This window comes from Channa argus, chromosome 19 (assembly GCF_033026475.1).
Source record: "Channa argus isolate prfri chromosome 19, Channa argus male v1.0, whole genome shotgun sequence".
Taxonomy (NCBI): domain Eukaryota; kingdom Metazoa; phylum Chordata; class Actinopteri; order Anabantiformes; family Channidae; genus Channa; species Channa argus.
Genome location: NC_090215.1, coordinates 1,514,859 through 1,542,376, shown reverse-complemented (window position 1 = coordinate 1,542,376; position 27,518 = coordinate 1,514,859). Strand labels below are relative to the sequence as shown.

Here is a 27,518-nt window from a genome sequence, read left to right as displayed (position 1 = left end):
GATGCCAGAGGACTGGAGGAAAAGTGTACTGGTACCAATTTTTAAGAACAAGGGAGATGTGCAGAGCTGTGGCAACTACAGAGGAATAAAGCTGATGAGTCACACAATGAAGTTGTGGGAAAGAGTAGTGGAAGCTCGGCTAAGGGCAGAGGTGTGTATTTGTGAGCAGCAATATGGTTTCATGCCTAGAAAGAGTACAACAGATGCAGTATTTGCTTTGAGGATGCTGATGGAGAAGTACAGAGAGGGTCAGAGGGAGTTGCATTGTGTCTTCGTAGATTTAGAAAAAGCGTATGACAGGGTGCCGAGAGAGGAGCTGTGGTATTGTATGAGGACGTCTGGAGTGGCAGAGAAGTATGTTAGAGTGGTGCAGGACATGTATGAGAGCTGTAAGACAGTGGTGAGGTGCTGTAGGTTAGACAGAGGAGTTCAAGGTGGAGGTGGGTCTGCATCAAGGATCAGCTTTGAGCCCCTTCTTGTTTGCTCTGGTGATGGACAGACTGACAGATGAGGTTAGACAAGAATCTCCCTGGACTATGATGTTTGCAGATGACATTGTTATTTGTAGTGAGAGCAGGGAGCAGGTGGAGGAAAATCTAGAGAGGTGGAGGTCTGCTCTGGAAAACAGAGGAATGAAGCTTAGCCGCAGCAAGACAGAATACATGTGTGTCAATGAGAGGGACCCAGGTGGAACGGTGAGGTTACAGGGAGCAGAGGTGAAGAAGGTGCAGGACTTTAAGTACTTAGGGTCAACGGTTCAGAGCAACGGTGAGTGTGGAAAAGAGGTGAAGAGGCGAGTGCAGGCAGGTTGGAACGGGTGGCGAAAAGTGTCAGGTGTGTTGTGTGATAAAAGAGTATCAGCGAGAATGAAAGGAAAGGTGTTCAAGACGGTGGTGAGACCAGCGATGTTGTTCGGCTTAGAGACAGTGGCACTGAAGAAAACACAGGAGGCAGAGCTGGAGGTAGCAGAGCTTAAGATGTTGAGGTTCTCTTTGGGAGTGACGAGGATGGACAGGATCAGGAATGAGTACATCAGAGGGACAGCTCATGTTAGATGTGTTGGAGATAAAGTCAGAGAGGTGGTTTGGACATGTTCAGAGGAGAAACTGTGAATATATCGGTAGAAGGATGCTGAGGTTGGAGCTGCCAGGCAGGAGGTCTAGAGGAAGACCAAAGAGGAGATTTATGGATGTAGTGAGGGAGGACATGAAGTTAGTTGGTGTGAGTGAAGAGGATGCAGAGGACAGAGTTAGATGGAGGCACATGATTCGCTGTGGCGACCCCTGAAAGGGAGCAGCCAAAAGAAAAAGAAGAAGAAGAGTCCAAAGTGCTTTACAATGTTGCGTCTCATTCACCCATTCACACACACAGTCACACTCTGATGGCGATGCACTGATGCAAGGTGCTCACCTGACCCACCAGGAGCAACTTGGGGTTCAGTGTCTTGCTAAAGGACACTTGAACACATAGCCAGAAAGGAGATCGGGAAATGAACCACTGACCCTGTTGTCCATGGACGACTCCCTTACGAACTGAGCTACAGTCACTCACACTGATCAAATACAGATGTATATTAATGATTTATTAATTAACAATACACAATTTCTTTTTGTTTTTTCAAACAGTGCTTTGAATTTATGTGTAACTTTCCTTTGGGCTTCACTTTGTGCTTTTCCCCTTAGACAAAATGTTCAGTTAAGTAAATTGAACATGTGTTGACTAACACTGAATATTTTCTGCAAAATGTCACAGCAATTAAACAAATCATTTTTAGCTGACATACTGGATACTGTACAAAACCATTTCTACCCTAAAACACAATTAGTCAACAAACCTAAAATGATTTGTAATTGTACTTTGAGCACAGATGCATAAAACACATACAGCATCTAAATATAATCCAGACTCCTACATCTAAAACAGTCGTCTGTCTGATTTTTACCTCTGAGAACTTGCTGGACAATTGTTTCTCAACTTTACATTTAAATCAAACTGCTCCCATCTCATCAGACAAGGACAAGCCACTAAAATTACAGTATTCAAACAGAAGGATGGCTTTAAAATGTCTTGATTTTCAAATTCTGATTAGACCCTGGGCCTAGAGTTTAAGAAAAAAAACCTTGTTAAGTGAATGATTGCACTGTTAATTAAACCAAAGTTATAACTTTGAGCAGTATTGAAACTTTTTTGAATGTATCAGCCACTTCAAAGTGGGAACTGTGATTCAGATTAAGCAGACAACATTATCATTGCAAAGAAGACTGGAATTGAAACATTTACCTCGTCAGAATAAAAAAAAAAATATTTATATTCCAGCCACATAGCCTGAATGTGAATAAATATTTGATAAAGTATTGGGTGAGAACTTGTGAAGCTGTTTCTGAAAAGGAAGACAATGATGATTCAGTTCCCCTCACCAGCCACCACTAACTCATTTTCTTTATGAATAAAAGTCTCTCTGATTATGCCTTTTCATTATTACTATACACATATGTGTTTTGCCTTTTGTTACTGGAGCAAAAAAATCTACATTTTATCAGTGTTTGTAATTTGTTCTTCGTGCCACTGGATGGAGACAGCGACACAGCTTCCAAGTACATTATATAATGTAGGCCTTGTAGACTTCCACAAATAAGTAATATTATGTAGCCTAAATCATCAATGAAAAGTCACAGGTACACACTAGCAAATGTTCACCTACAAATGAATTTATATGGGACAGTGTTTTCAACTTGGATCTTTGTCAGGTCACAATGTTAACAATAAGAATAAAAAAATACAATTAATAATTTAATATGTATCCTAACTACCAGTGTAACTGACAGGCTTCATGGTGGTTACAGGTGTGTGGTCATCCTATCTGCCAAGAGTGAAAAATATCTAAAAAATAAAAAAATCAATGCATAGATCATAAAACATATAAATATCCTGGCTCTCACAATTTTATCAAAAATATATCTATGTATATATCATCTATATACATACATCCTTATATATGTATAGATATCTCTATATATCAATATATCTATCGATATATAGATAGATATGAAACCAGCTCTAACATCTTAACAAATGTGCCACTACGTCTCAAAAATTCCTATAGGTTTAAAATCAAACCAGGGTCAGTTAACACTAAATCTGATTGGCTGCGGCGATGCCACTCATCTGCACATAGTCAGTATGTGCAAATCATAGATCGAGACCCAGATGCGGAACAGGGAAAACATTGCGGGCATACATAAGAAGAGGTGCAGACGACTGTCGCCCTTCATCTTTTCAGCACTGTGGTATCCTGAAAGCCGTACGTTATAGCACTTTATTGGACCAGGACATAAAGAGACTCCCCGTGAAAATGGCGCAGCCAGACGGAAAGAAGATCTTCTTTGAGAACCTGTCAGGAGCTGGGAAAGCCATCGCAGTGCTGACGAGCGGAGGGGATGCTCAAGGTAAAAGTGTGAAGTGACAGTTCCACAGAAATGTCTCATCGTGAGCAGGCCCGTAGATGGCGAAAACACGCGTCTTCCACTCAGTGACACTGAAGTGGCGTGACTTTCATCTGTAATAACGCGCCTCGCGCTTCGCAGTAGACAGACACCCCAACAATGTCAAAGCAGGAATTTAATGAACGTTCATTCAGGAAGCTCACCGCCAGCTAGCATGCTAACGCATGAAGTAACTTGCTAGCAGCATCCCCATCTGTCATCGATTTGATGGCATTTGTTGCTGCGTACTATGACAACAACTTAAGAGAGCGGTCAAGGTCGAGCTGTGCTGAGTGCTTCAGCTCACGCGCCTGTATTTAATATTATTATCATGACTGGGCAGTTGTTGTTAGCATTTACGTATCTTTACCCTCTAATTAAATTACAGAAAGCTGGAACGAGTATAGGCCTCTACACTGCAGCCTGTTGGTATTTGTGAAAAGTCGAAGCCCAGCTACTAACAGGAAGAAGCAGAAAATGAAGGTAGAAGCAGTCAGATAGCTGTGTGCGCGTGAGGTTAGCAGACAGAGTGCGGGCCAGTGGAGGGGATGCCTGTATCCTGCGTACGTGAGGAGCTGCATACATCTCCGCTTCGGCTTTCTGTGTCGGCTCTGCGTCACTGAGGAAACCCTGCTGGTCACGTGTCAGCCGGCTCCACTTTTCATTTGCCCGCAAAGTGTTAAGTTATACACGCGATCACCACATCGTTCTATAATGGAGGAGAAAGAGCGTGACTGTTCCAGTAGCGGTGGAGCATTTGGTTTTTATTGTAACTCTATGTATTACTAAACATATACTATATTGTAACTCTGTTCATGATTATCAAATATAATTAGATTCAATTTATTTTATAAAATCAGAGTTGCAAGACTGAAAGAAAACGTGAACCCTTTTCTGATTGTCACTTCTCTGTATTATGCATCTAAAATGTGATCTGATCATCATTTACTAACTCAGCTATATAGAGAAACACATTGGGCTTATGATAATAAAACACAATTGTAATATATTGTCTATTTGTTCATCACACATTGGGTTTTCATAGTGTTGTTGGAAAAATAAGTGCAATCTAATGACTGACAATAACCTCATAAACAAGTACCTCTGGTACTGGTAAAAGGCTGAGGAGGAATTTCACCCCATGTTTTCTCAAAACTGCTTCAGCTCATATATGATGGTTTTCAAATATGATGTGTGGTGGGATAGAGTTTCTGAGCTCCCCTCACACCATCTCTACCGGGCTCTATCTAATTTACACACCACTCTCACTAACCACAGATGTTTACAGCTAATTGTAATGGAGAATAGGTCTAATAAGAATTTGTAAATGGCACTACAGGGATTGTCAGCCCTTGGGTTAATGAAGGGATTTGGTAAACTGAACAAGCAAATAAAGTGGACTAAAAAGCCACTGACAGGAGTCTAGTGATAATGGTGCGAGACATACAGCAAAAACTATATAGCGACAGATTAAACCTGATAAATGTAGGAATTCACATTCCCCTCAAGCTGTAGCTGTAGTAGTATAGCGTTAGCAAAGCCCTAAATCATGATGCTCCGTTCATTGTACATTCCGGAAAGGATGAAGTACTCAGAAACTGTACTGATGTAAAAGTAAAAATACACAAACAAAAATTTGTATGTTTCAAATTAAGTAAAAGTAAGCACGTGACTTATACATGATTTTTACTTAAAATATTAAAAGTAACAGTACTTGACAATTGTTTTTCTCGCTGTCCTTTTCTGTGGACCAGTGCTGCTTTAAGTTTGGGGAAAGGGGACATTAACGTATTAATGGTAATAGACATAAATGATAGGTTGAAGCTGTGTTTTGCTTTATGATCTGAAGTTTCATTTCTAAACTACTCGTATTGTCACATCACATACTGACTGAACCAGCCTAACTAAGAGCACTGTAATGTTAAGAACACGGATATATATAGCGCCAATTCACAACAAAGTCATCTCAGGGCACTTTACAGAATAAAGTCAAGATTATAAAGATGTATAAAGAGAACCCAACAATTCCCCCTGGAGCAAGCCATAGGCAACAGTGGAGAGGAAAAACTCCCTTTAACGGAAGAAACCTCCAGCAGAACCAGGCTCAGGGTGGACGGCCATCTGCCTCGACCGGTTGGGGTGAGTGGAAAGGGGAGAGAGAAAAGAACAGAGCAACAAAAAGCAACAACAAAACATCGGGCAGGTTGGTAGGACCAGTAGCTTCACGCTGGAAGACACACAGCTTCAAAGCCGGGGGACACCTGCAGAAAGGGACAGAGAGAAGGGGACAGAGGAGGACAAAGACAACTACGGGAGAGAACACACAACTACGGGAGAGAACACACAGAGTTAATGACATACAGTGGTGACAATTGCGGGATGAGAGGAGAGGAGAGATGCTCAAGAGGAGGAAAGGAGCTCAGTGCATTGGGGGGTGGGTCCCCCAGCAGTCTAAGCCTATGGCAGCATAACTATAACTAACTATATGCTTTATTAAAAAGGAAGGTTTTAAGCCTAGACTTAAAAGTAGAGAGGGTGTCTGCTTCCCGAATCTGAACTGGGAGCTGGTTCCACAAGAGAGGAGCTTGATAGCTAAAGGCTCTACCTCCCATTCTACTTTTGGAAATTCTGGGAACCACAAGTAGGCCTGCATTCTGAGAGCGAACTGGTCTACTGGGATGATATGGTGCTATGAGGTCTTCTAAATATGATGGAGCCTGACCATTCAGAGCTTTATATGTAAGAAGCAGGGTTTTAAATTCTATTCTAGATTTAATGGGAAGCCAATGGAGAGAAGCTAGTGAAGGTGAAATATGATCTCTCTTGCTAGTTCCAGTCAGCACTCTTGCTGCAGCATTTTGGATTAATTGCAGGCTCTTTAGGGAGTTACTGGGGCATCCTGAAAGTAGGGAATTACAGTAGTCCAACCTAGAAGTAACAAATGCATGGACCAGTTTTTCGGCATCACTTTGAGACAGTATGCTCCTAATTTTGGCAATGTTCCGTGGGTGGAAGAAGGCTGTTCTAGAGATTTGTTTTATATGTGAGTTAAAGGACAGATCCTGTTCAAACATAACTCCAAGGTTCCTTGCAGTAGTACTGGAGGCCAGACTTATGCCATCTAGTGTAACAATATGGTTGGACATCATATCTCTGAGATTTTTGGGCCCAAATGCTATGACTTCAGTTTTGTGTGAGTTTAAAAGTAAAAAATTGTGGGACATCCAGGCCTTTATGTCTCGTAGGCATGCTTGAAGCTTTATTAACTGATTATTTTCATCTGGTTCCATAGATAAATATAGCTGGGTATCATCAGCATAACAGTGGAAATTTATGGAGTGTTTTCTAATAATGTTAAGGGCACAAGGGCAAAGAACCAGTACAAAACATTGTTACTGTAGTGTTGTGGCTTGTCAAGGTGGTTGTTGGAAAACTTCAGGTGTAACTTTTCTGTTTGTTTTGTTTCTTGCATGGTGTTCAACCATGGACACCACAGTGCTTGCATGATTAATATATGATATAATTATAAACACAGATGTTAACCAGCCCCCATGATTGCTGTAAACAGCTATTCTTTTCATACCTTGCTACGCATCAACATTTTGTCTTGGTTGTGCCTGTGGCTCAGGAGTTAGAGCACTTGTCCTTGAGCAAGACACTAAACCCTTAGTTAGTTGCTCCCAGTAAGTGCAGGAATGACAAGCAGTGTCAGGTCCTAATATGGCAGAAAAATGTCATTAGTGTGTCTTTGTCATCTTAGTAGCCACAGATAATGATGGACATAGACCCAAGCAGAAAAAGAAAAGAAAAACACGTGGAGGTTTTCCTCAAGCAAACCAGTGAGGCTGTGTGCACAACAGAAGTGTATGTACCCTTGGCTCTGTCCTTTTGCTCCCTCTGCATGAGAAAGCATCAGTCATGCAGAATGCGATTGTCTGCTTTGATAAAGATTTGTAAAGCTCAAAGAGAATATTTAAAGATATGTTTTCACTAAATTCTGTTGCTGTCTTTTTCTCTGTCATCCCTGACTGTAATAAAATCAGGCTGTTCATTTGAACATATAACAACACAAGGGAACATGGGCTGTTACTCTGGACAACATAATATATAGCTGATCCTTTTATGGGTACTTTGAAGCCTCTGTGACTTTCCGTAGACGTGGACAGATTTCTGACTTCTTCCTGTTATAGTTAATTGGGAATCTCCTGCTGCCTGAGTGGCCCAAACGTTTGTGTTGCTCAGTACCAGTACTGAATAGCAGCCTTTAGAGTCTGAGCATTCTCTAGTTGGTGCAGAGAAAGTAAACTTCTTCTTCTTCTAGTCAGTCAACATCCTGTCTTGGTAAAGCATCTGTTAGTGTTTGACGCTAAGCTGCCATTGACATTCAAGTCACAGAGCAGTGTTCGACTGGTTGGCCAGTTCAGTGTGAGTGAGAGGCTGCAGGAGGAGCTCGGAAAGCTTGTGCCCAAAAAAGGCCGTGTGTTGTTACAAGAAGAAAATGTGACCAATAGAGGGTTTTTTTTTATCCCGTGAGTTTCCGTGAAGTCTTAGACACACTTACGCATACTCAGAACCTAAAGACAGGGAATTATAATGTAATTGATATTAAAGCTGCAGTTCTTTTTGACAGAGAAGAAATTCATTCATATTCATGCAGCTTATACCGTGGAACAGCCATGAAATTCAGGGTTTTACAATTTGCCACAGTGGAAAGCCATGTGTTTTTTTCTCTGTCTAAAACTGAACTATTTACTGTAGCCTGCTCATCACAGCACTGTTGGGTTGCACAGAGTGTGCTTCCAGGTTAATATTCATTTGGTTTTAAAATTCTTTCTCTTTCAGGAATGAATGCTGCTGTACGTGCTGTGGTCCGAATGGGGTTATATGTGGGAGCAAAAGTTTACTTCATTCATGAGGTGAGCACAAATTTTATACTGGCCACAAGTCACATCAGACAGTCTAAAGAGAATGTGAAGTTGACCCCACACAGCGGTAACTGTTGGGGGACCCGGGTGCCACCTTGTGATCTGTAGTCAGTTTACCCATACCTGGTAAAGTGGTTAGAGATTTCCTCTACCTTTCTGTTGGTGAGTTCCGAAAAGTGTCACCACTGTAGGTCAGACCTGCTGCCATAGTAGATCAGTAGAGGAGCAGCACCTCACTTTGTGAGTACGACTCGAATCACCAGAAATTGCATAGTCTTGCTAGTTATTAGCTTTTCCAAATATTGTTGCTTATTAATGCCATTTAATGATGTCAGGCAGGGTCCACTTTCTTCATCTCTTCCATTTTCATGACATGTAACAATTACTTTTGCACAAAAATATTCTTTGATTTTTTTTTCTCCTGCAACAAGATGTTTGTCACTCCTATAGGATTTTCTACTATAGGGTCCCAAGTGCTCTCCTTTGCATCCTATGTTCCCGAGGTCTGTTTTCACACACGTTTCACAGAAATCTAAGATTTTGTTTAGTAAATTCTTTAAAGCTTTGTTTTAAACCTGTGATGTCAACAAATTGGAACTTAGTCTACGATGGGTAGTGTGATAGAACCACGAGCTCTGTATGGTGTTTTTTAACTCCCCGGGTTTCCAGCCGGTTGTTCTAGGTTTGCTTTTATCGACTGGTTCACCTGCAACTTGCGTTTGACCCATAACATTTATTCCTGCGTTACAGTAACATCGAATTCTCCCTCCTCTTCAACCCCTTTCATATCTTCTCCTCCTTCTACCGACCTCTCCCCATCATCTTCATTTGTCTCCAGAGATATAGAGAAAAACATTATTATTTTTGACTTAACGTCCCCTAGATTCTTCTTACTAGGTGGTAGCATGTTAATAGCAGCCAAATAATGTTTTAATAAAGTTACTTGCATTATAAGAAATCTCGCATTTGCTCAAACTTTATTACAACACATATATGTGGTGGTTAGTTAGTGATCAGTTACATACGTTGAACTATTATAACAACACGGATTACTGAAACATTTTAATGTGTAATGTATTAAAAGTGAAATACAGTGACATTGTGATTCCAAGGTGGAAAAGCTTGGGTTGTGAATAATTTTCATAAACTTTGGTGTACGTACGAAATCCATTAAAACCAGTATTCTCAGGTCACTCACATTTATGTTTTCATGTCTTTCCCAGTTTGTTAATTTTTCTTACCAGAGCTGTTAGAAGCTAATCAGACTGATGCAGAGTTGAAAAACAGACAGAGGCACATGACAGAGACTCCTGAACACAAATGAATATTTTACAGTAACCTAAAATAACTTTTATATGTTTTGGGGAAAATGTGGACTTGACACAGTAGTGCCGCATGTAGAAATGCCTTTCAGTAATTTGGGCTGACCTCTCATCTAAAGATGAGAAGTGTTAGTAACGTGTTAGTAACGTAAATAAGCTTCATACTTCAGTCTTCCAAAAGTGTTTTTTTGTTACTTTTATTCACTCATCATTTGAAAGTGCACATGTAACGACACCTGAACTAAATGCACTGCAGTGCTATGCTGCGGATTTTGCACATTGTAGCTTTAAAAGAAATAATAAAATAAAAAAAGACCAAAAAGTATATGTGAAGACTCTTACCCATAAAGTTGAGGTTTTCTTAAAGTTGAGTCATGGCCACTGCACTTCCTTGTTGTTAGCTTGAAAAGTTTCATTACTAATCCAAGTAGCTTCTTTAGCGTGAGGAAAGTTGGTGGGAAATCCCCTAAATGTCTTCAGGGTGGTTTGGTTTCCAGCCTGATCTGAATCAACACATCTACTTGTGAACGTATTCATGTTCAACACTTAACCTTATGTTCTCTCCTTTGTGGATATAAACTAGTTCTTAAAGGGCATTCAAAGTGGCCTAAAGAGGTTCTAATGAGTCTTAAATTTTACTTGTTGAAACCTGCTGAAACCCTGTAATAGCAGAGCTCCAGTCTGCATGTATGAATGATGTTAGAGAAGCTTTGGATTAAGCTTGGATCTTATAATCTTGCCCTTATAAACTCAGGACATCTGTGTGCGTAGCATGATGTTACATAACTGATTTTTGCAGTTGCCAAATATTAAGTTCGCCCTCCCACTCCCGATCCACAAATTCTGCTTCTGCATGACACAGTGTGAGGACAAACTAGAACCCATCAATGCTGAACTCAAAAGTCGTTGAGTTTCCCATTTACACATTTACAGTGATCAGTTTAGAGTCCAGCTTTTGGCCAAATGTTGCCTTGCGTGTTTGTTTGTTTTCAAATATTTTCTATTTTAATGCGCTTATTCTGTATTCAATCAGGGATATCAGGGTATGGTGGATGGTGGAGAAAACATAAGGGAGGCCACATGGGAAGGTGTCTCCAGCATGCTACAAGTGGTAAGTAATTATCATAGGCAGCATTCCTCAGATCTAATGCTATTACTGCAGGCGTTCTGCAAACAAGTCCCTCATGTCTAGATTTGTGTTTAACGATTAAACATGATAAAATAGAAACACAAATCTGCTTATTGTATTGGATGAAACAGTTAATACTAAAGATGGTATTAGCAAACCATTAGATTTACAATAAAGAGGGGGTGTAGCTAAAAGATAAGGTGCTTTTGTAGTTAGAGAGGTCATTGCAGCAGCAACATCCCAGGAGTCAGTGTGTGTTCATGAGCTGTGTTACTTGAACCCCACACTGAAGTTAAGACTCTGTTATAAGAAAGCTGTCAAATCTAAAAGTTAAAAGGGATTTACGCTGTAGAAATGTTCACTGTTGTTATCAGGGGGGAACAGTTATTGGCAGTGCCCGTTGTAAGGAGTTCCGCACGCACGAGGGTCGTCTGAAGGCTGCTCACAACTTGGTGCAGCATGGCATCACCAACCTGTGCGTCATTGGTGGAGACGGTAGTTTGACAGGAGCCAACCTTTTCAGGGAGGAGTGGAGTGGACTGCTGACAGAGCTCGTGGAGCAAGGTGCTGAGGATAAATTCATTCAATCTTTGGCTTATCTTGTTGCTACTTTGTCCATTTTTTTGTAAACCCTGCACAAAGAACACGGGTTGCTTTTAAAACCCAAATGAATTAGGTTTTTGCCTGCATATGGAGTAGCTGCAGTACTGTTTGGAGGTATAACTCTTATATACTGTGACTCTTTGCATTGCATTTTGCATCAATCAATGCATTTTTTTTTTTTTGTTAAATATAATATTTATAAAGTGATCGTATAGTGAAACATTGGAAATCAATTCCAGCGTGCAAACACAGAAGAACTTCAAATGATAGTACAAAACACAAAGCATACTGTAAATTGGAAATTGGTTAAGTTTCTTACAGCTCAAAAAAGTTAATGTTTCTTCCTGAACTCAGCTTGCTGCTCATCCTGTGATAATTATGTCAGCAAGCTGTAAGAGTAACCTGTCTGACATGGACAACCCAACCGCCTAATCCCTCCAGGTGTGATCGAAGCTGATGCTGTCCAGAAGTATTCGGCCCTTCACATTGTGGGGATGGTTGGCTCCATTGATAACGACTTCTGTGGAACGGACATGACAATCGGCACTGACTCTGCTTTGCACCGAATTATCGAGGTCGTAGACGCTATTATGACAACTGCACAGAGGTGAGGCTGGGCTAGAGGAGCTGGGTTATAGCAAGCATTCGGAGCCCACTATGCATTTCCTATGGTTAGGCCCACTTTTTGTAATGTTGTACAGTTGCTCCCAGTCTTATTCTTGTAAACATGTTACAAACATGCTTACTTGTAATGTTTTCCTTTGTTGATATCTCACACATGGCCCTAGATACTGTGGAAAAGCATATCATTTTAAATGTATTTTTTAAACACTCCTAACGTCATGTAAATTAGAACATGTTATTTCAATTTAAAATAGTGGTAATGGCTATATCGCCAAACTTTAATTTAAAGCAACGGCTTCTATGCTGCTTAAAACTGTATTGAGTAAAGTTAATTGAAGTTACTACCAGCGGAATATATTTACTTAACATCACACACAAGGCACATTGCGCCATTTCATCTTTACCATGTTTAAAACTCCATCAGTCATGTGTTCTATCACTAACCTGCTCTGCTAAGTCATGTCTAATGTTCTCATCTTACAGCCACCAGAGGACATTTGTATTGGAGGTGATGGGCAGACACTGTGGGTAAGACTGTGCGTGATGAACTTTAGATCCCTGAATATAACAAAGGAACAGAGACCGTTATCACCTGTGTTGTTTCCGTGTGTTTGAACTCAGCTACCTGGCGTTGGTGAGCGCTCTGGCTTGTGGGGCTGATTGGGTTTTGATTCCTGAGATGCCACCAGAAGACGGCTGGGAGGAGAAGATGTGTCAAAAACTATCTGCGGTAACATTATTGTAGTTGTTCTCCATACTAAACTGTATTAACCGTTATCAGTCTGTGTGTCATTTATCAGTTCTTGTTTAACTCTACAGCTGTATTTCTCTAAGCAGTGAATCTTGACTTATGTGAAAAGATACAGTATATAGAAAAGTGTTCAGGCTGTGGTGCCCGGTATCTTATTATGTTCTCTCTGCTTTGGAAACATGCTGTTGTTCTATGATTTAGACCCGCTCCAGAGGCTCAAGGCTGAACATAATTATAGTTGCAGAAGGAGCCATTGACAGGCACGGAAAGCCTATAACCTCTAGTATTGTAAAGGATGTGAGTACCTGAGTGTGAAGAAAGGGGAAGCCAGAAGCATGGAGACCCGACTGATGCAAACCAGTCTTTTGAGCTAGACCAACAAATAACATAACTCTTCAGTGTAACGCTTGTTTTGCCACAGTCATTGGAATAAGTATATTAAATAGAACATCAGTGTGAGCAGGAAAAAGCTGGCTGCACTCAAACCCTGTGATAATGCTGTGATGACTGGTGGTGAGGTTGGCAGGGAATTGCTGATTACAAACCAGAAACACAGGCTGGCTTGAATCTGCTCTCAGCTCCTAGGCTGCCACTGTCATCTGGCCCCTATGCTTCTGAAAGTCCAAGTCACAGTCACAGTCTCAGTTTTTCTGTCATGTTTTTTTTGTCACCACCCCTCCTTGTAGAACCGAGCAGGGATGAAAAGGCTGAATATCATAATTGTAGCCGAAGGGGCGATTGATCGTAACACCAAGCCTATTACCACTGACTATGTTAAGAATGTAAGTACAGAGCTTTGTTTAAGAGTGTGTCAAGTTCCAGCTTCAACTGCCTTTCCCCTCTTATGTATGACCTCCACTCCTGTACTGCTGCCCTGGTGTGGCTGTGAATCTGTTGCTGTGTTTCTGGAATGCTCTATCAGACTCACCCGCTAGTTTGGTAAGATCGCTTCCAGAGTACCACTGCTGCTGCTGTACGGCCCTCACGTCACACACTCGTCATGGTGCATATTTTGACACATTACCTGTAAATTTGCTAAAAGGGACAATAACAGTATTGTATGACCTCCACTTTTATTTCGAAGGACTTTTGTTTTCTCTTCCAGTAGCTGACTATTTCTGTTCACAACACTTCCTGCCTGGGATCTTCTCTAATATACAGTACAGGGCTCCTTGCTAACATGACTGAAAAATTAGAATGGCTTGCTTGTGGTTTGCCGTTTCCCCTTCTTTATAGCTTTTCTATTGTGACGTGTCCATTCATGTTTTGATACATATTTTGCATATTTTTTCATTTTAATTCACACTGTAGTTACATTTAGCCATATTACTAATAAGCATGAAATAAACTGATACCTTCTTAGATGTAGTTCCCATTAGAGAAATAACAAAATACATTTCCATGGTCACTGCTCTGACCTGTGTATTGCATCTTCCTAGCTTGTTGTCAAATGCTTAGGCTTTGACACACGGGTGACAATCCTGGGCCATGTACAGAGAGGAGGGACCCCATCTGCATTCGACCGCATCCTGGTATGTGCTTTCAAATAACATGATTCAGGGCTTTTCTTTTATATGATGACAAACTACCCTGAAGCAGATACTGAGTAAAATGAGTTGTTATCTACGCTGAGCGGGCATTTATTTTCAAAAACGGTTGCCTAGTATTGTGCTTGAGCAGCTCTAATGTCCTTGGGTTGTTAATGGGTCCATGTGTAAAAAAATATCTAAACAAGATTTGATGTCTTCTGCTGCTGTACAGTTTACAGTCGATTTGTTTTTACTGTGTTTATTGAGCATTTTTTTGCCATAGACATTTGAGGATTTATTCATTCCAGTCTGATATTATTGCCAGGCTTTGGCTGCAGGCTGTGAACATCAGGCTGCCACTCAAACCTGTATGTCTTCTTAACCTACAAATGTTTGAGTTTTCATTAGAATTTGAATAGCAAACATAAAGGAGATTGAGAGGAATCTGATGAAATATTCAAATTCAGTAATCGATTCAAATTGATATATATTTAGTCTAAATTTAATGACGTTTCCACCTGGAAATTACCTCTTACAGTATGAAAAAAAGGTTAGAGACTACTTGTAATTTTTTTCTTTTACTCAAACACTTTGTATACATTTTCTATTATGCAAGTAACAGAATGCGCAATTTACTTTCTTGCTCTCATCCCAGGAATTATCATGTTACAGTGTACTTTGTGACACTATTCTTCTTACGTGGTAATTAAGTGGGTCTGTTGTGAGCACAGCTGTGCCATTTTTTTATTCAGGTTAAGAAAATGTTTTGATTGTAATTCATATGTATTTTGTTTAAAAATTAATGTTTCTGTAAACCCTATGCCAAGCAAGAAGACAAAACCAAAAAGAAATGGAATGCTGTATCATTACACTTTGAGGTGTGCTGATTATTGCTATGCTGGTAGCCTTTCAGCATCTGTAGCTGTGTTGCTAGTTAATGCTGGCTGGCAAAAAAAAAGTAAAAACTTGCAGTTTTTATAGATAATATAACCAGATAATTGTTTATATATGTTTTTTTTTTTATTTACAATATAGGTGAAAAAAAAGTCTAAAATATACACGTTTGGCCTTTCACATTTTGTCGGGTTTATGAAATTCTATACAATATGCAGTATAATTAGAAATATACATTTAAGGTAATATAAGCTAATAGAGACTATAAGCTCTGTAGCTGTGTTGCTAGTTAATGCTGGCTGGCAAAAAAAAAGTAAAACCTTGCAGTTTTTATAGATAATATAACCAGATAATTGTTTATATATGTTTTTTTTTTAAATTTACAATATAGGTGGAAAAAAAAGTCTAAACTATACACGTTTGGCCTTTCACATTTTGTCGGGTTTATGAAATTCTATACAATATGCAGTATAATTAGAAATATACATTTAAGGTAATATAAGCTAATAGAGACTATAAGCTCTATAAGCTCTTCATTTAAAGTGTTCAGTAGGAGATTCACAGTTTCTAGACCATTTCCGGCTTAATCCTATGTCAAGTGTGAGGGAAAGGTCTGCAGGTTTTAGATTAAGCATATTAACAGATTTGTGGCTCAGCGCATTAAGCACGGCATCCAGAGACAGTCACGGACCTTCGTGTTTTCCACAAATCAGCTTAAATCTGCAGCAGAGAAAAGATGCATACAATGCAAAATTTGCTACGATTTGAGAGTCACAAACCAGATTTTGATAGTGAGGATGATGCACATTTGTGTGCTGTCTTACACAGGCCAGTCGTATGGGTGTAGAGGCCGTCCTTGCCCTTCTAGAGACCACGGCCAACACACCAGCCTGTGTGGTTTCTCTGTGCGGGAACCAATCAGTGCGCCTGCCTCTGATGGAGTGTGTACAGATGGTAAGTACTGGTCTGGGCTGGAAACAGGCCAAAGCTGCTCTACACAGAAGGTGAGCAGAGTGGGGAACTGCAAAGCACATCAGACACAAGCGCTCAGAAAAGACTCCAGTCGGGGACAGACTGGAGGAGCTTTAGTAACGATAACAATCAGCATGGCCTGTTGGGCCGGGAGTGGCACTAATGTCGATGAGAGCCGTATTGTTTGGGAGGCAATCTGTCTAATTAATGACAAGCAAAGCATTTCGCAGGGTCGGCGATGACTGCTGACATGATGGTGATGTAATTCGTGTCCACAGAAATGCACAAAGAAGCTTTCGCATGTATTCGCATGTCATTGCTGGATTTTGAACTCAGGGGAATCTGTTTTGCATGTTTTCAGATTTTGAGGCTTAAAGATGACAGGAAATGTGTTACAGATCAAAATAAGGCTACATATTTGTGGAACGGACAATGACATGTTCACACTTCCTTTGTTTCATTTAGTCTTTAATACAAATATTTTTTATTAACGCATATAAATGAAATAAGCTGCCTCTGTATTTTTATGTAGAGGAAGTACAATATGTATAAAATAATACTTTATTCAAACTGTAAAACTTTTAATTTCCTCAGACTCAAGAGGTTCAAAAGGCCATGGATGAGAAACGTTTTGAGGAGGCAGTGAAGGTTCGGGGCAGGTATGTTACAATCACATACTCCAAAGCCATAACTTCACTTCAGATCGAGATTCTTGCAGTAGAGTAGGCAGGTGTGGTAGGAAAGTGAAGCACAGTCCATCCATCTCTTGTCTTTGATGTTTTTATGCTAGATACAATTGTATTGTCAGTAGCGAGTCATCAGTAATTCTGTTCATTCAAAATTTATCCCAATGTTCTGTTTCTATATTGTGCGTTTACCTGTATATTTAGTCAAAAAAATCTGCCATGTTTTTGTTTGAACTTGCTGAACTGTTTTTTACTTAGGAGTTTTGAAAACAACCTGAAGACTTACAAACTGCTGGCTCATCGTAAACCAGAATCCGAACTGCCAACTGTAAGTCACCTCATGACATCTTGACATTTCCTTTGGGACTTTCGACAGACATCGTTGTCAGCATTCCTACTACACACCACGGATACAAACACACACACACACACGCACACACACACACACACACAGTAGTAGTCCCCCCATGCCTGAAGTGCAGGTTGTTTTTAGATAGTCAAATAAGTCTCCCAAAGACACTGAGGTATTTAATTTTTTATTACACTATCCTAAGGAGCTGCCTACGACAAATGACTCAGCAGTTCCAGCCATGATGCACTATAGTGCTGCTAATTTCAGAGATGGTAAAACAAACCTCACTTACTGAGTCAAGTCTTCCTGTAAATGTGATTTGGCCAAAATTATGGTGTGCGGGCGGCTGTAGCTCATTTGATGAAGGCAGTCGTTCACGGACCACAGGGTTCTCAGTGGTTCGATCCCCAGTCCCGGCTAGATGTTGAAGTGTCCCTGGGCAAGACACCGAACCCCCAACAGCCCGTTCCCAACCCCAGCTGTGCAGTGCCGATCCAAGCTCGGTAGAAATTTGGGAGGGTTGCGTCAGGAAGGGCATCCGGCGTAAAAACTGTGCCAAATCAACGTGTGGACAATGATCCGCTGTGGCGACACTGAACTCACGGGAAAAGCTGAAAGGACGGAAATAAATAAATAAATAAATAAATTAATGAATTGTAAGCCAATAATTGTAGCCATTGACCTCTTCACATGAAACCAGGAAATCCAGCTGGCTGTGTGTCATGATATCAGATGACTCCTGGCTCCCCTACTGAGGGATGACAGTTTCTGCTGTGGCTCCAAAGGATGCAGCTCACAGTGAACATTGTTGGGGTGTAGAGTCAGCATGGCAGACTCACTGTTCTGGAGCTTGCTTGGGTCTCGCTGGATCTACCATAATGACCCAGCATGCAGCAGAAGGGACCAGGAGCCACTTATTGATTCTCTATGCATAGCTTGAACAACTGTCCAATGACAACTAAAACATAAGCTTAGTATGTATGGTTAAGATAAAACTGCTGACAACACATTTGAACACATCTGTGTTTTTTGTGTACTTCCCTCAGAGCAACTTTAATGTGGCTGTTCTGAATGTTGGGGCCCCTGCAGCAGGCATGAATGCTGCCGTCCGCTCAGCCATCAGGGTAGGCATCTCTGAAGGCCACAAGATGTTGGCTGTCAATGACGGGTTTGAGGGATTCTACAAAGGACAGGTGGGTACCTAAGCACTGATATTCTATACCGGTGTCGGAATGTCTTAATTGTAAAATTTTTATAAGTCCCTAATAAAAAAAGTAATCACTCTTAACTCTCTGATCAATAATCAGGGGGAGACACCATTTGTACACGTAGACCATTTTCCCACACTGACTGCAATGCTTGTGCAGTACAGCACAAGAAAAGTGGGCAGTAGAATACGCTCACAAATACTCAGTTTTCAGTAATAAGAGGGATGGTTCTTATATTAACTAGCACTAAAATATTGAAGAGTTCTTGTTCTGAATGAAAAGAAAAAAATTAGTAAGTGCGTGTTTGAGCTTTAAGAGGAAACTTATTCTGTGTAAAACAGGTCAGTGCAACCTGTAATTTGAGAACGCTGTCCTCTATGTGGGTGGTAGAACAGGTTTCTTTTCCCTTACTCTTTTTCAACCTTTCTACTAGTGAGAATCTCCTCAGGCCAGATTTAGTTCGTTCAGGAGAACAGCACTTGCTCTGAAAAGAAATCTGGCCATGCACTGTGATCAGAATGTGCGGATTTTAGTGGTCCATCCTTTAACTGTAACTACTCATGTTTGTGGTAAATGGACTGACCACTGTGCAGAAACAATTATGGCCTAGGATTTTTGTGAATACTAGTTGATTGCCACCTGCAACAACCAGACATAAATATGCCAAAGGTCAGGTAACAGTACTTATTTTTTGATTATGCGTGTTTGTGACATATTGAGAGTGATCTAAGTGATCTAATGTGTTGTTGTTTTACCTTCAGATCAAGGAGATTAAATGGGGTGATGTTGGAGGATGGACAGGACAAGGTGGATCTTTACTGGGAACCAAAAGGTATAAATGTAATGTTTGTTTTTGATTGATAAACCATTAATATTTAAACCATTATTATAAATAAAGTAAGCCACTTTATACAGATATAGTCAATAATGGACAGATTTCACTTTTAAGGACCAACACTATTGTGGCCATTTAAATATGATTGATACGTAAATGACATTTGGCCACAACTCATAATGTTGCTGCTTCCCTTCTCAGAACACTTCCTGCAAAGCATGCTGAAAAAATTGCTGAGCAGATGCGAAAGCACAACATAAATGCACTGCTAGTTATTGGTGGATTTGAGGTATGTTTCATAATCTTTTTTTTTTTTTTTACCCATTGGAATTTTGCTTATGGATATATTGCAGTGAATAGTAAAATGTTGATTGTTTCCATCAGTCTTATCCCTTTTAATGTCAGCACACATCCTATGTCTCAGTGCATAGCCATGTACACGATCATGCTTCCAAGTCATTTTTTCTGCCAAAACTGCAATAGCTAATAAGAGTAACTGCAACATAATGTTGGTTCATTGTTGATTTCAGTACTTTAAATATATCTGAGGTATTTAAGTTAATTGAAAAGTTAACCAGCCCTGTAACTGAAATAAAAATAATTAAATTCATTTCACTTGAAGACAGAATACCTGCTTCTCTCCATCCATTTCACGCACTCCTGTTAGATGCCCACCAGCTTTATTTTTCTGTAATGTATGGAAGTAGATAAGTTTCTTGTGTTTGTTTGTGTGTAGAGTGGTACCTGTCTGTTTCGCTGCTGTCCGTTGTGATAGAACTGGCTCCTTCCTTTGGCATCCTCCACTTTTGTCTTTCCCCTTCCCTGTGGCAAATAGCACCTCTTAACCGAATCACCTGCCAGAGTTCCACCCCTGCCCACACTAAAGTCCTTGGCTCTGCCCTGCAGGCCTTCCTGTCACTGCTGGAATTGTTAACGGCGCGTGGGAAATATGAGGAATTCTGTGTGCCCATGGTCATGGTCCCAGCCACTGTCTCCAACAATGTGCCGGGCTCAGACCTCAGCATTGGTGCTGACACGGCTCTGAATGCCATCACTACTGTAAGTGGTGGGGTTGGCAGCAAGAATTAGTTGAACACACAGACACACGCAGACACATACAACAAACACAAAAGTGGAGAAACACGGAATCCACAAACATGCTTATATAGCCGGCTAGTCACTCCGGATATTTACCAGGATATCAGTGGATTCATTCGACGGAAATGTTGTGAATTCATCTGGAATAAAATTCCACCAAAAACAAATGTAATTTGAGCCACATAGACAAACTGAGTCACTGTGTCTGTCCTGTGAGGCTTGACCGGTAAAGATAAAGTCAACTTGCTGAGTCGCGTCCCTCCCTTTCCAAACAGGTAAGTAAGTGAGTGACAACATGGAGGCATGCTGTTAGCTGCAAGCTGCACAAGTGTGGTGACCGCCATGTTTGCTCTGCCTGCCCTCCTGCCCTTCTGACTCTGTGTCTGTGTCATTCCATTCATCATAGCAACATGGGAGGTTAACATCATGCAGGTTTGTTGTACTGTACTGTACAGTCAACATGCGCTGTATTTCCCCCTACATCAACTTTATCAATTAACATCACATAACGTGAGGTTTGTGCCAAGAATATATTCAAGAAATCTTTGCTTCACACTAATGAAGTAGCATAAATAAAAATAGAACATGTTGGAGCCTGAATCTTGGCCTGGCCACCATGTTCTTCATTTCCTCCTCTTCCTCTTATGTACACAGTCTCAGTCAGGTCTTGTCCTGCCTGCATGTAACTTTTCACAGTGGATATGGTGTCATGCTGTTGCCCTGTGTAGAGTCACTGCATTTAGCTGCTGAGGCTCCAGAACACAAAGATCTCTGTCCCATCGTTTCTTCTTTGACACCTTTCTCGTCGTCTTCCATTCTTGTCCTCTCCTGTCTCACCACTTCCCCTGTACATTTAGTTTTCGCATAGTTATTTTGCTCACTCTTTCCTCTGTCTTTCTTTCCATCGTCCTTCTCATTTTCCACGTTTTATCTCTGTCTCTGTATTCCCACTTCTGTCCTCCCCTCATTTCTGCCAAAGGGAAGCAATAGCTGCTATCACACGGAAAGAGCCGGAATGGCAGGATACACTCAAGCAAAATGAGAGAGCTTCGGCTCTCTCTCAGTGGCTGGCCCTCTGAGAGGCTCTAATGCATTTTTGTATACTGCTGCTTCAGGCGCTTGAATGTCTGCTGCAGCTCTATGAAGCTCGAGCTACTTATGAGGAGTTTTGCATCCCGATGTGTATGCTGCCTGCCACCATAAGTAACAATGTACCGGGCACAGACCTAAGTATCGGGGCAGACACAGCCCTCAATGCCATCGTAGAGGTAAGGCAGTCAAACCGCCACTAGCACTTTGTTTAAGATGGTCATGCAACGAGAGTAAAAATGTGATGTTAAGGTGGATCGGTGGAGCTAAAGGTCCAGTGTTGACAATCACACTGGTCAGGTCACAAAAGCAGTGTTGCAGGAATACTTGCTGCAGCTCTGTAACATTTGTTAGCCATTAACAGAAACCCAAGTCAATTTTAATCTCAATTTGAAGCTTTACCCTTTAACAGACGTATACCTGAATCTAATTATTAAATTATTTAATTTTAAATTTAAATGGGTTCCTCTCTGATGGTAGTAGTGTTGAGTCTTGTTTTTTTTTAACAGAAAGCAAAGCCATAATGTTGGTTTTTTATGGATACGGCTAATAACAAGGCAAGTAGAGTCTAGTATTGTTGAGTTTCATTGAGTTGCATTATGGGAAATGTTGAATCATTGTTTTAAGAGCTTGAGTCAAACTAAGTTCTAAAGGTCAGGATATCTTAGTCTCTGCTGCTCTTTATAAATGTATCTTGTAAGACCAGCCTTAATGAATTGCAGTAAAACATAGTTGGAGTGCTCCCTTTAAGAGTGTTGTACTTCTGAAGCTCAGATAGTTTACTGTCACCTGATCTGAGATTGATTATCTGCACTGGACTATCAAAATAAAGTTTTACCACTAGATGAAGTAAACATATACAAATTACATTTTCATAACCGTTGGGATGTTATGTAAAATATAAAGAAAATACAATTATTTGCAAATATTTTAAACCTATTTTCAATTGTAAATGGTCTAAGTTTTAAATGTCAACTTAAGGCTGAATAATTGTTACAGGTTTTTTTCTGGGAAGGTCTTGCTCGTTTTAGCAACACAATGTCAAACCATATTCTTCAAATATTAAACGAAAAAATATGACAAAGGAGGCTCCAAAAATGAGGAAGATGTACTTTCAAAATTAAAACATTTTCTGTCTTCTCAGTTAGCTTAGAGTTGTTTAAAGAAGAGGTGATTCAACACAGATGCAACATAGTGGTAAATGTGCCCCTGTCCCAACTTTTACCAACTTTGAACTTCGAAAAACGATCAAATTTCTCAGTTTCAATATTCGATATGTTGTCTTTGTACTATTTATAATCAATTAAATCAAATGATTTTTATCTCATTGTATTTTCTTTTTATCTTACACAGTGTCCCAATCTTTATGGAAATTAACTTTGTAGATTTCTTCTCTAAGTTTAATATTAAGTGTTGTTTATTTTACCAGTTCACCAGTTTGATGTGCTCTCTCACCGTTACACAGGCTCCGGTCTCTAAACTGGTGACTTTTGGGATAAATCAGCATGTTGAAATAAGTGTTCTACTCTTCTTTTTGTCTATGTGGAACATATTATTTAAACAGTATATTACCTCTGATCTTGCTCAATTTGAAGTTGACACATTTAATTGGATGGAGCTCTAACAGACTCTCACAGACTCTTATAGACTTAGCTTGTATTAGCTACCATGTACTAACATTGTGAGCTCGCATGCATGTGTCAGACCTGTGACCGGATCAAGCAGTCAGCCAGCGGCACCAAGAGACGTGTGTTTATCATTGAGACCATGGGAGGTTACTGTGGTTACCTGGCCACTGTAGGAGGCCTGGCTGCCGGAGCTGATGCTGCTTACATCTATGAGGAGCCCTTTGACATCAAAGACCTGCAGGTGACACACTCTGTCTTAGTAGCATACACACATGAACTTTTATATCGAAAGTAGTGCAATTTCATTCATTTATTAATTTTTGGGTGGTTTCAAATGGCAAGCTCAGTCCCTAACAAGCCATGTTTTGTGTTTTCCACTAGAGGGCAGTCAGGCTTTATTATGAGTTGTATGAGTTATTATACATTGTTCTAACATGCTGTGTTTTTTCCAACAGGCCAATGTTGAACATCTGACAGAAAAAATGAAGACAAGCATTCAAAGAGGACTGGTTCTTAGGTAAGAACATGACTGATTAAGGGTCAGGCGGAAAATTTTTCCTGTGTGTATATTTTTGTCAACAATCCATAATTTCATGTATCATGAATTCATGCAAAAAATACGTGGACTATCAGCATTTTATCAGAATGAACAGAGTCGTATGCATATGCTAATAAAAAAACAATATAATACAATAGACTTTACACACCAAATATGTAGCCAATCCCATCCCTCAGTATTGTTAGTATCTTACATGATAAATGTTTCGATATCAGAATAATATAAACTCAAGGTAAAAAAAAATATCATATCATATTGTGTTTGTAGGAATGAGAACTCTAATGAAAACTACACTACGGACTTTATCTACCAGCTGTACTCCGAAGAAGGGAAAGGAGTATTTGACTGCAGGAAGAATGTCCTGGGACATATGCAGCAGGTAGATCATCGCTCTGGTTACCAGTGGGATAATACCCCTATGAAACATGGTCAGAACATTACCTCCAGACTAGGGCTGATTTAATGAACAGCTTTACATATTTGTATTTGGAATCACATTTACATAATTGGTTGGGCCTATTCTTCATTCATCGTCATAGCTCAGGATCAAACAAACGTATTCCTGAGGGGAAATTGGATTGTGTCTGCAGCAACAAATGGGAAACCAGAAAGACAAAAAAGAGTTTGGATTTGCATTTATTAGGAAATTTAAACATAGCACAAGTAATGAATTTGGCTAATATTGCATGCACCTTTCAAACATGAACAAAGGACATTTTGTTAGTACTTTTCCAGCATCTGTATTATAAGTCTTTATGCATTTTCCTGCTTCTTCTCAGTAAGTAGGAAATGCCAGTCTCATATATTAAAGTGAAAAGGGTAAAAAAACATTACCTACAGAGTGTGAGAAGAGACGCTTTTGCAGTGGAAAATCTGTGAACACTTTAGACCCCTTTTCTGTTGCTATTAGTGATGGAGCTCTGAATTCTGAGTTGTGCAAACTAATTCTACAGGTAGATCCTGATTAAGGCAGTTCATCCTTGAGTTCATCCCTGATTTGAAGCCGTTCTTTAAAAAGATGGGCTAAAAAGCCTCCAAGCTGATGTGCAGGACTGTAGAACATTTAGTCCAAGTTATTGCGGCAAAATCGATTCCTACTAGTTACTGAGGGCACATTGTCACATAATTGTACCACATGCAAATATTAAAGGTGGACCATGAATAAATAAATGAAAATTTTGAACAAAAATATGATTGCAATAAACGCACTAATATACAAGATTTAGATATCAAAGAAATATCATGTTGGACATTCTGAGTTTATTACACATCATATAGGTCAAAATAATAGGCATTGTCTAAATAAATGTAAAAAAATCTTTTCTTAAAGGGAGGAGCACCATCTCCGTTTGACCGAAACTTTGGCACCAAAATCTCTGCCAAGGCCATGCAGTGGATTTCCAAAAAGCTGGTTGAGACATTCAGACAAGGTAATGGTTCGCTAGCAGCGTGGTGATTTTCGATCATTGATCCTCGCTCCCTACAGAGACGTGGTCATTGTGATACAGACCTTTACCCAGGTCTGTCATGGAGTCACTTTTGGTTTGTATTTGTCCTCATACAGAAAAGGAATGATTGATCAGATACACACATCAATGTAACAGATTAGTTTGAAATCTCATTGAAGGGACCTGCATACTTTCTTTTTTGACAGGTAACACTAACAACTGATTGATTTTTGATACTCGTAACAGTTTGTAACCAGACTGCATGTGTATAAAGATGATAAGTAAAGGTAAAACTCCTTTGTTTTTTTGTCTATTTCCTAAACACATGGATGACTTAAGATGAAGGTAAATCCTATTTTTTCATGCTGCCTCCATGATCATCTCCATCTTTGTATTTAGCTCCATTTCCCTGTCTGTCAATGCCCTTAGTCTACCATGCCATAAAAGCACACAGCATCTTCAGACACATGTGGGGAACCGGCTCAAAAGCCATTTGGAACCGAGAAGCATGAGTGCAACGCGTAACACACATTTTTTTTGTTCCTGCTTTGCCCCGTGTTTTCTGTTTGTCAATGGTGCTTTGTGATCTTTTAGTTGCTTTTAGTTAGGTGCAGTTTCCACTTCATCAACCCTTTGAATTTAATTTATGTGCTGTACCACGCAGTTGTAGTCCTTTGCAAATCCATACAAAACATCTAAAATATTCAGGGGCGCCACTAGCTAAAAGGAAGAGTCGTCACACTGTATAACCCCTCACACACTGCACTGTTATGTCTGTGCACTATATGTTTGCAAGCAACAAAAAAAAAAAAAAAAGAGGCAACTTAAGTACATTCCTGTGTTTCCATCTCTTACTACTGCTGTTTTTCTCTGTAGGCAGAGTGTTCGCTAACAGCGAGGACTCCTGCTGTCTGCTGGGGATGCGCCGCAGAGCTTTGGTCTTTCAGCCTGTTGTACAACTCAAGGATGAGACTGACTTCGTGTATGTATGACGCTTGCCGAACTTAAACGAGTGTGAGAGTATCTTTTGCTTCCATGATATATCTCTATAAGTAAAACAGGCTTAGCAGCAAACACAATCTAATATTTGACTGGATAATATTAATGGCCCCCAGTTAAAGATGACTTATCAACAATATGATTCTTAACTCTAACATTACTGTAGAGCCAAAACCAAGTGGGCTGAGTGAAAATAACTCATAATTAACTAAAATAAATAAGAATTAAAATTATTTTTATTTAAGTACAAAACAAGTCATTCTATTGATTAGTCAATCAACAAAAAATAATCTGCAATTAGCATGTCTTCATTAGCTGAAGTAATTTTTAAAGAAATATTACTGTCCCTAGTTCTTGCCTCTTAAACAATTGTTTACTATTTTCAAATAGTATTTTGCAGCTGTAATTTTTATTCCAGTTTGATCATTCAGAGGTGGTCTGAATGATCTAGTCATAGCTTCTCTGTCATTAGAAATTTTAGATCTGTGCATATGTGCATCAAACATGAACATCAGGATTAGGTCCATTTTTGCGAGTGTAAAGAAAGTACTGACACGTCCTTTTCTCCCTGCAGTCACAGGATCCCCAAGGAGCAGTGGTGGTTGAAGCTGCGTCCCCTCATGAAGATTCTGGCTAAGTACAAGACAAGCTATGACGTGTCAGATTCTGGACAGCTGGAGCATGTTGAACGCAACCGCCCTAAAGAGTCTGATGCCTCAGTAGCCATGTGAAAGCCCACACCGTACAACTTCCTTCAAAGTCCAGTCTGTGTGTAAGGGTGAACCACTGAGGCTTCAGTAACAACCATCAGACAACTCTGTTTGGCCACATTTCCTGTCTGTGTCATTTCCCTTAGTGTTACTCCTCAATGTTGTGTCTCAAAAATCCATGAACTTTAACCCTCTACAGCATCCGCAACATCAAACACGTAGATAGTCCCTTTCAAACACACAGCTGTCCTACCGTGCATCTGTGTGTTCTTGTTGCCCGGGATATTTAGTGTCACCATCGTTTTAAAATTGCACTTTCTATGTGTCCAGTTTCTTAGGCAGGACCCGAGCCCAGAGCTGAGGACAGAATAGACACTGTGTCTGTGGTTAAAAAACTGTGTGTTTACCTGCCTAGAACCAGTCCGAGGTCCAGCATACTTATGTGAGACTGATGCGATATAGTTCTACAGCTGCAAGTCAAGAGAACGTTGTGCTGTGCTTTAGACCAAAACTAATATTTATGTTTTTATCATTGTTCATTTTTTTGCTTCAAACGTTGATATATTAACTGTAGGCAATGCTGTACTGAGTAACTGTATTGCACAGAGTTGGATGTGTAAGAGACTGAGTATGTTTCCCATAGAATAAAAAAATCGCTCGAGAAGTGTAACCTGA

The 27,518-nt window shown here is 40.1% G+C and overlaps 1 protein-coding gene across 15 annotated transcripts; it reads left to right on the top strand.

The window, feature by feature from the left end:
* The first annotated feature begins 3,177 nt into the window (after positions 1-3,177).
* On the top strand, positions 3,178-27,518 carry pfkpa (phosphofructokinase, platelet a). Of its 15 annotated transcripts, none has more exons than XR_010911723.1 (23): positions 3,178-3,446; positions 8,325-8,398; positions 10,763-10,840; positions 11,233-11,422; positions 11,903-12,068; positions 12,569-12,613; positions 12,707-12,815; positions 13,038-13,133; positions 13,523-13,618; positions 14,276-14,368; positions 16,088-16,213; positions 16,826-16,890; positions 17,176-17,245; positions 18,316-18,462; positions 19,239-19,309; positions 19,514-19,601; positions 21,526-21,678; positions 23,204-23,368; positions 23,583-23,644; positions 23,954-24,065; positions 25,017-25,116; positions 25,251-25,479; positions 26,011-26,116. XR_010911723.1 is itself a non-coding variant. In XM_067486239.1 (23 exons), exons 1-23 carry the CDS (start codon positions 3,353-3,355, stop codon positions 26,862-26,864), a joined length of 2,463 nt encoding a protein of 820 aa, XP_067342340.1. In that variant the 5' UTR covers positions 3,178-3,352; the 3' UTR covers positions 26,865-27,518. The 15 variants fall into 15 exon arrangements, 14 of the variants coding, with proteins under 14 accessions (XP_067342340.1, XP_067342338.1, XP_067342349.1 ...); XM_067486239.1 differs by lacking the exons at positions 21,526-21,678; positions 25,251-25,479 and adding exons at positions 20,219-20,371; positions 26,708-27,518; XM_067486237.1 differs by lacking the exons at positions 21,526-21,678; positions 25,251-25,479 and adding exons at positions 20,219-20,371; positions 26,708-27,518 and having other exon boundaries at positions 25,017-25,122.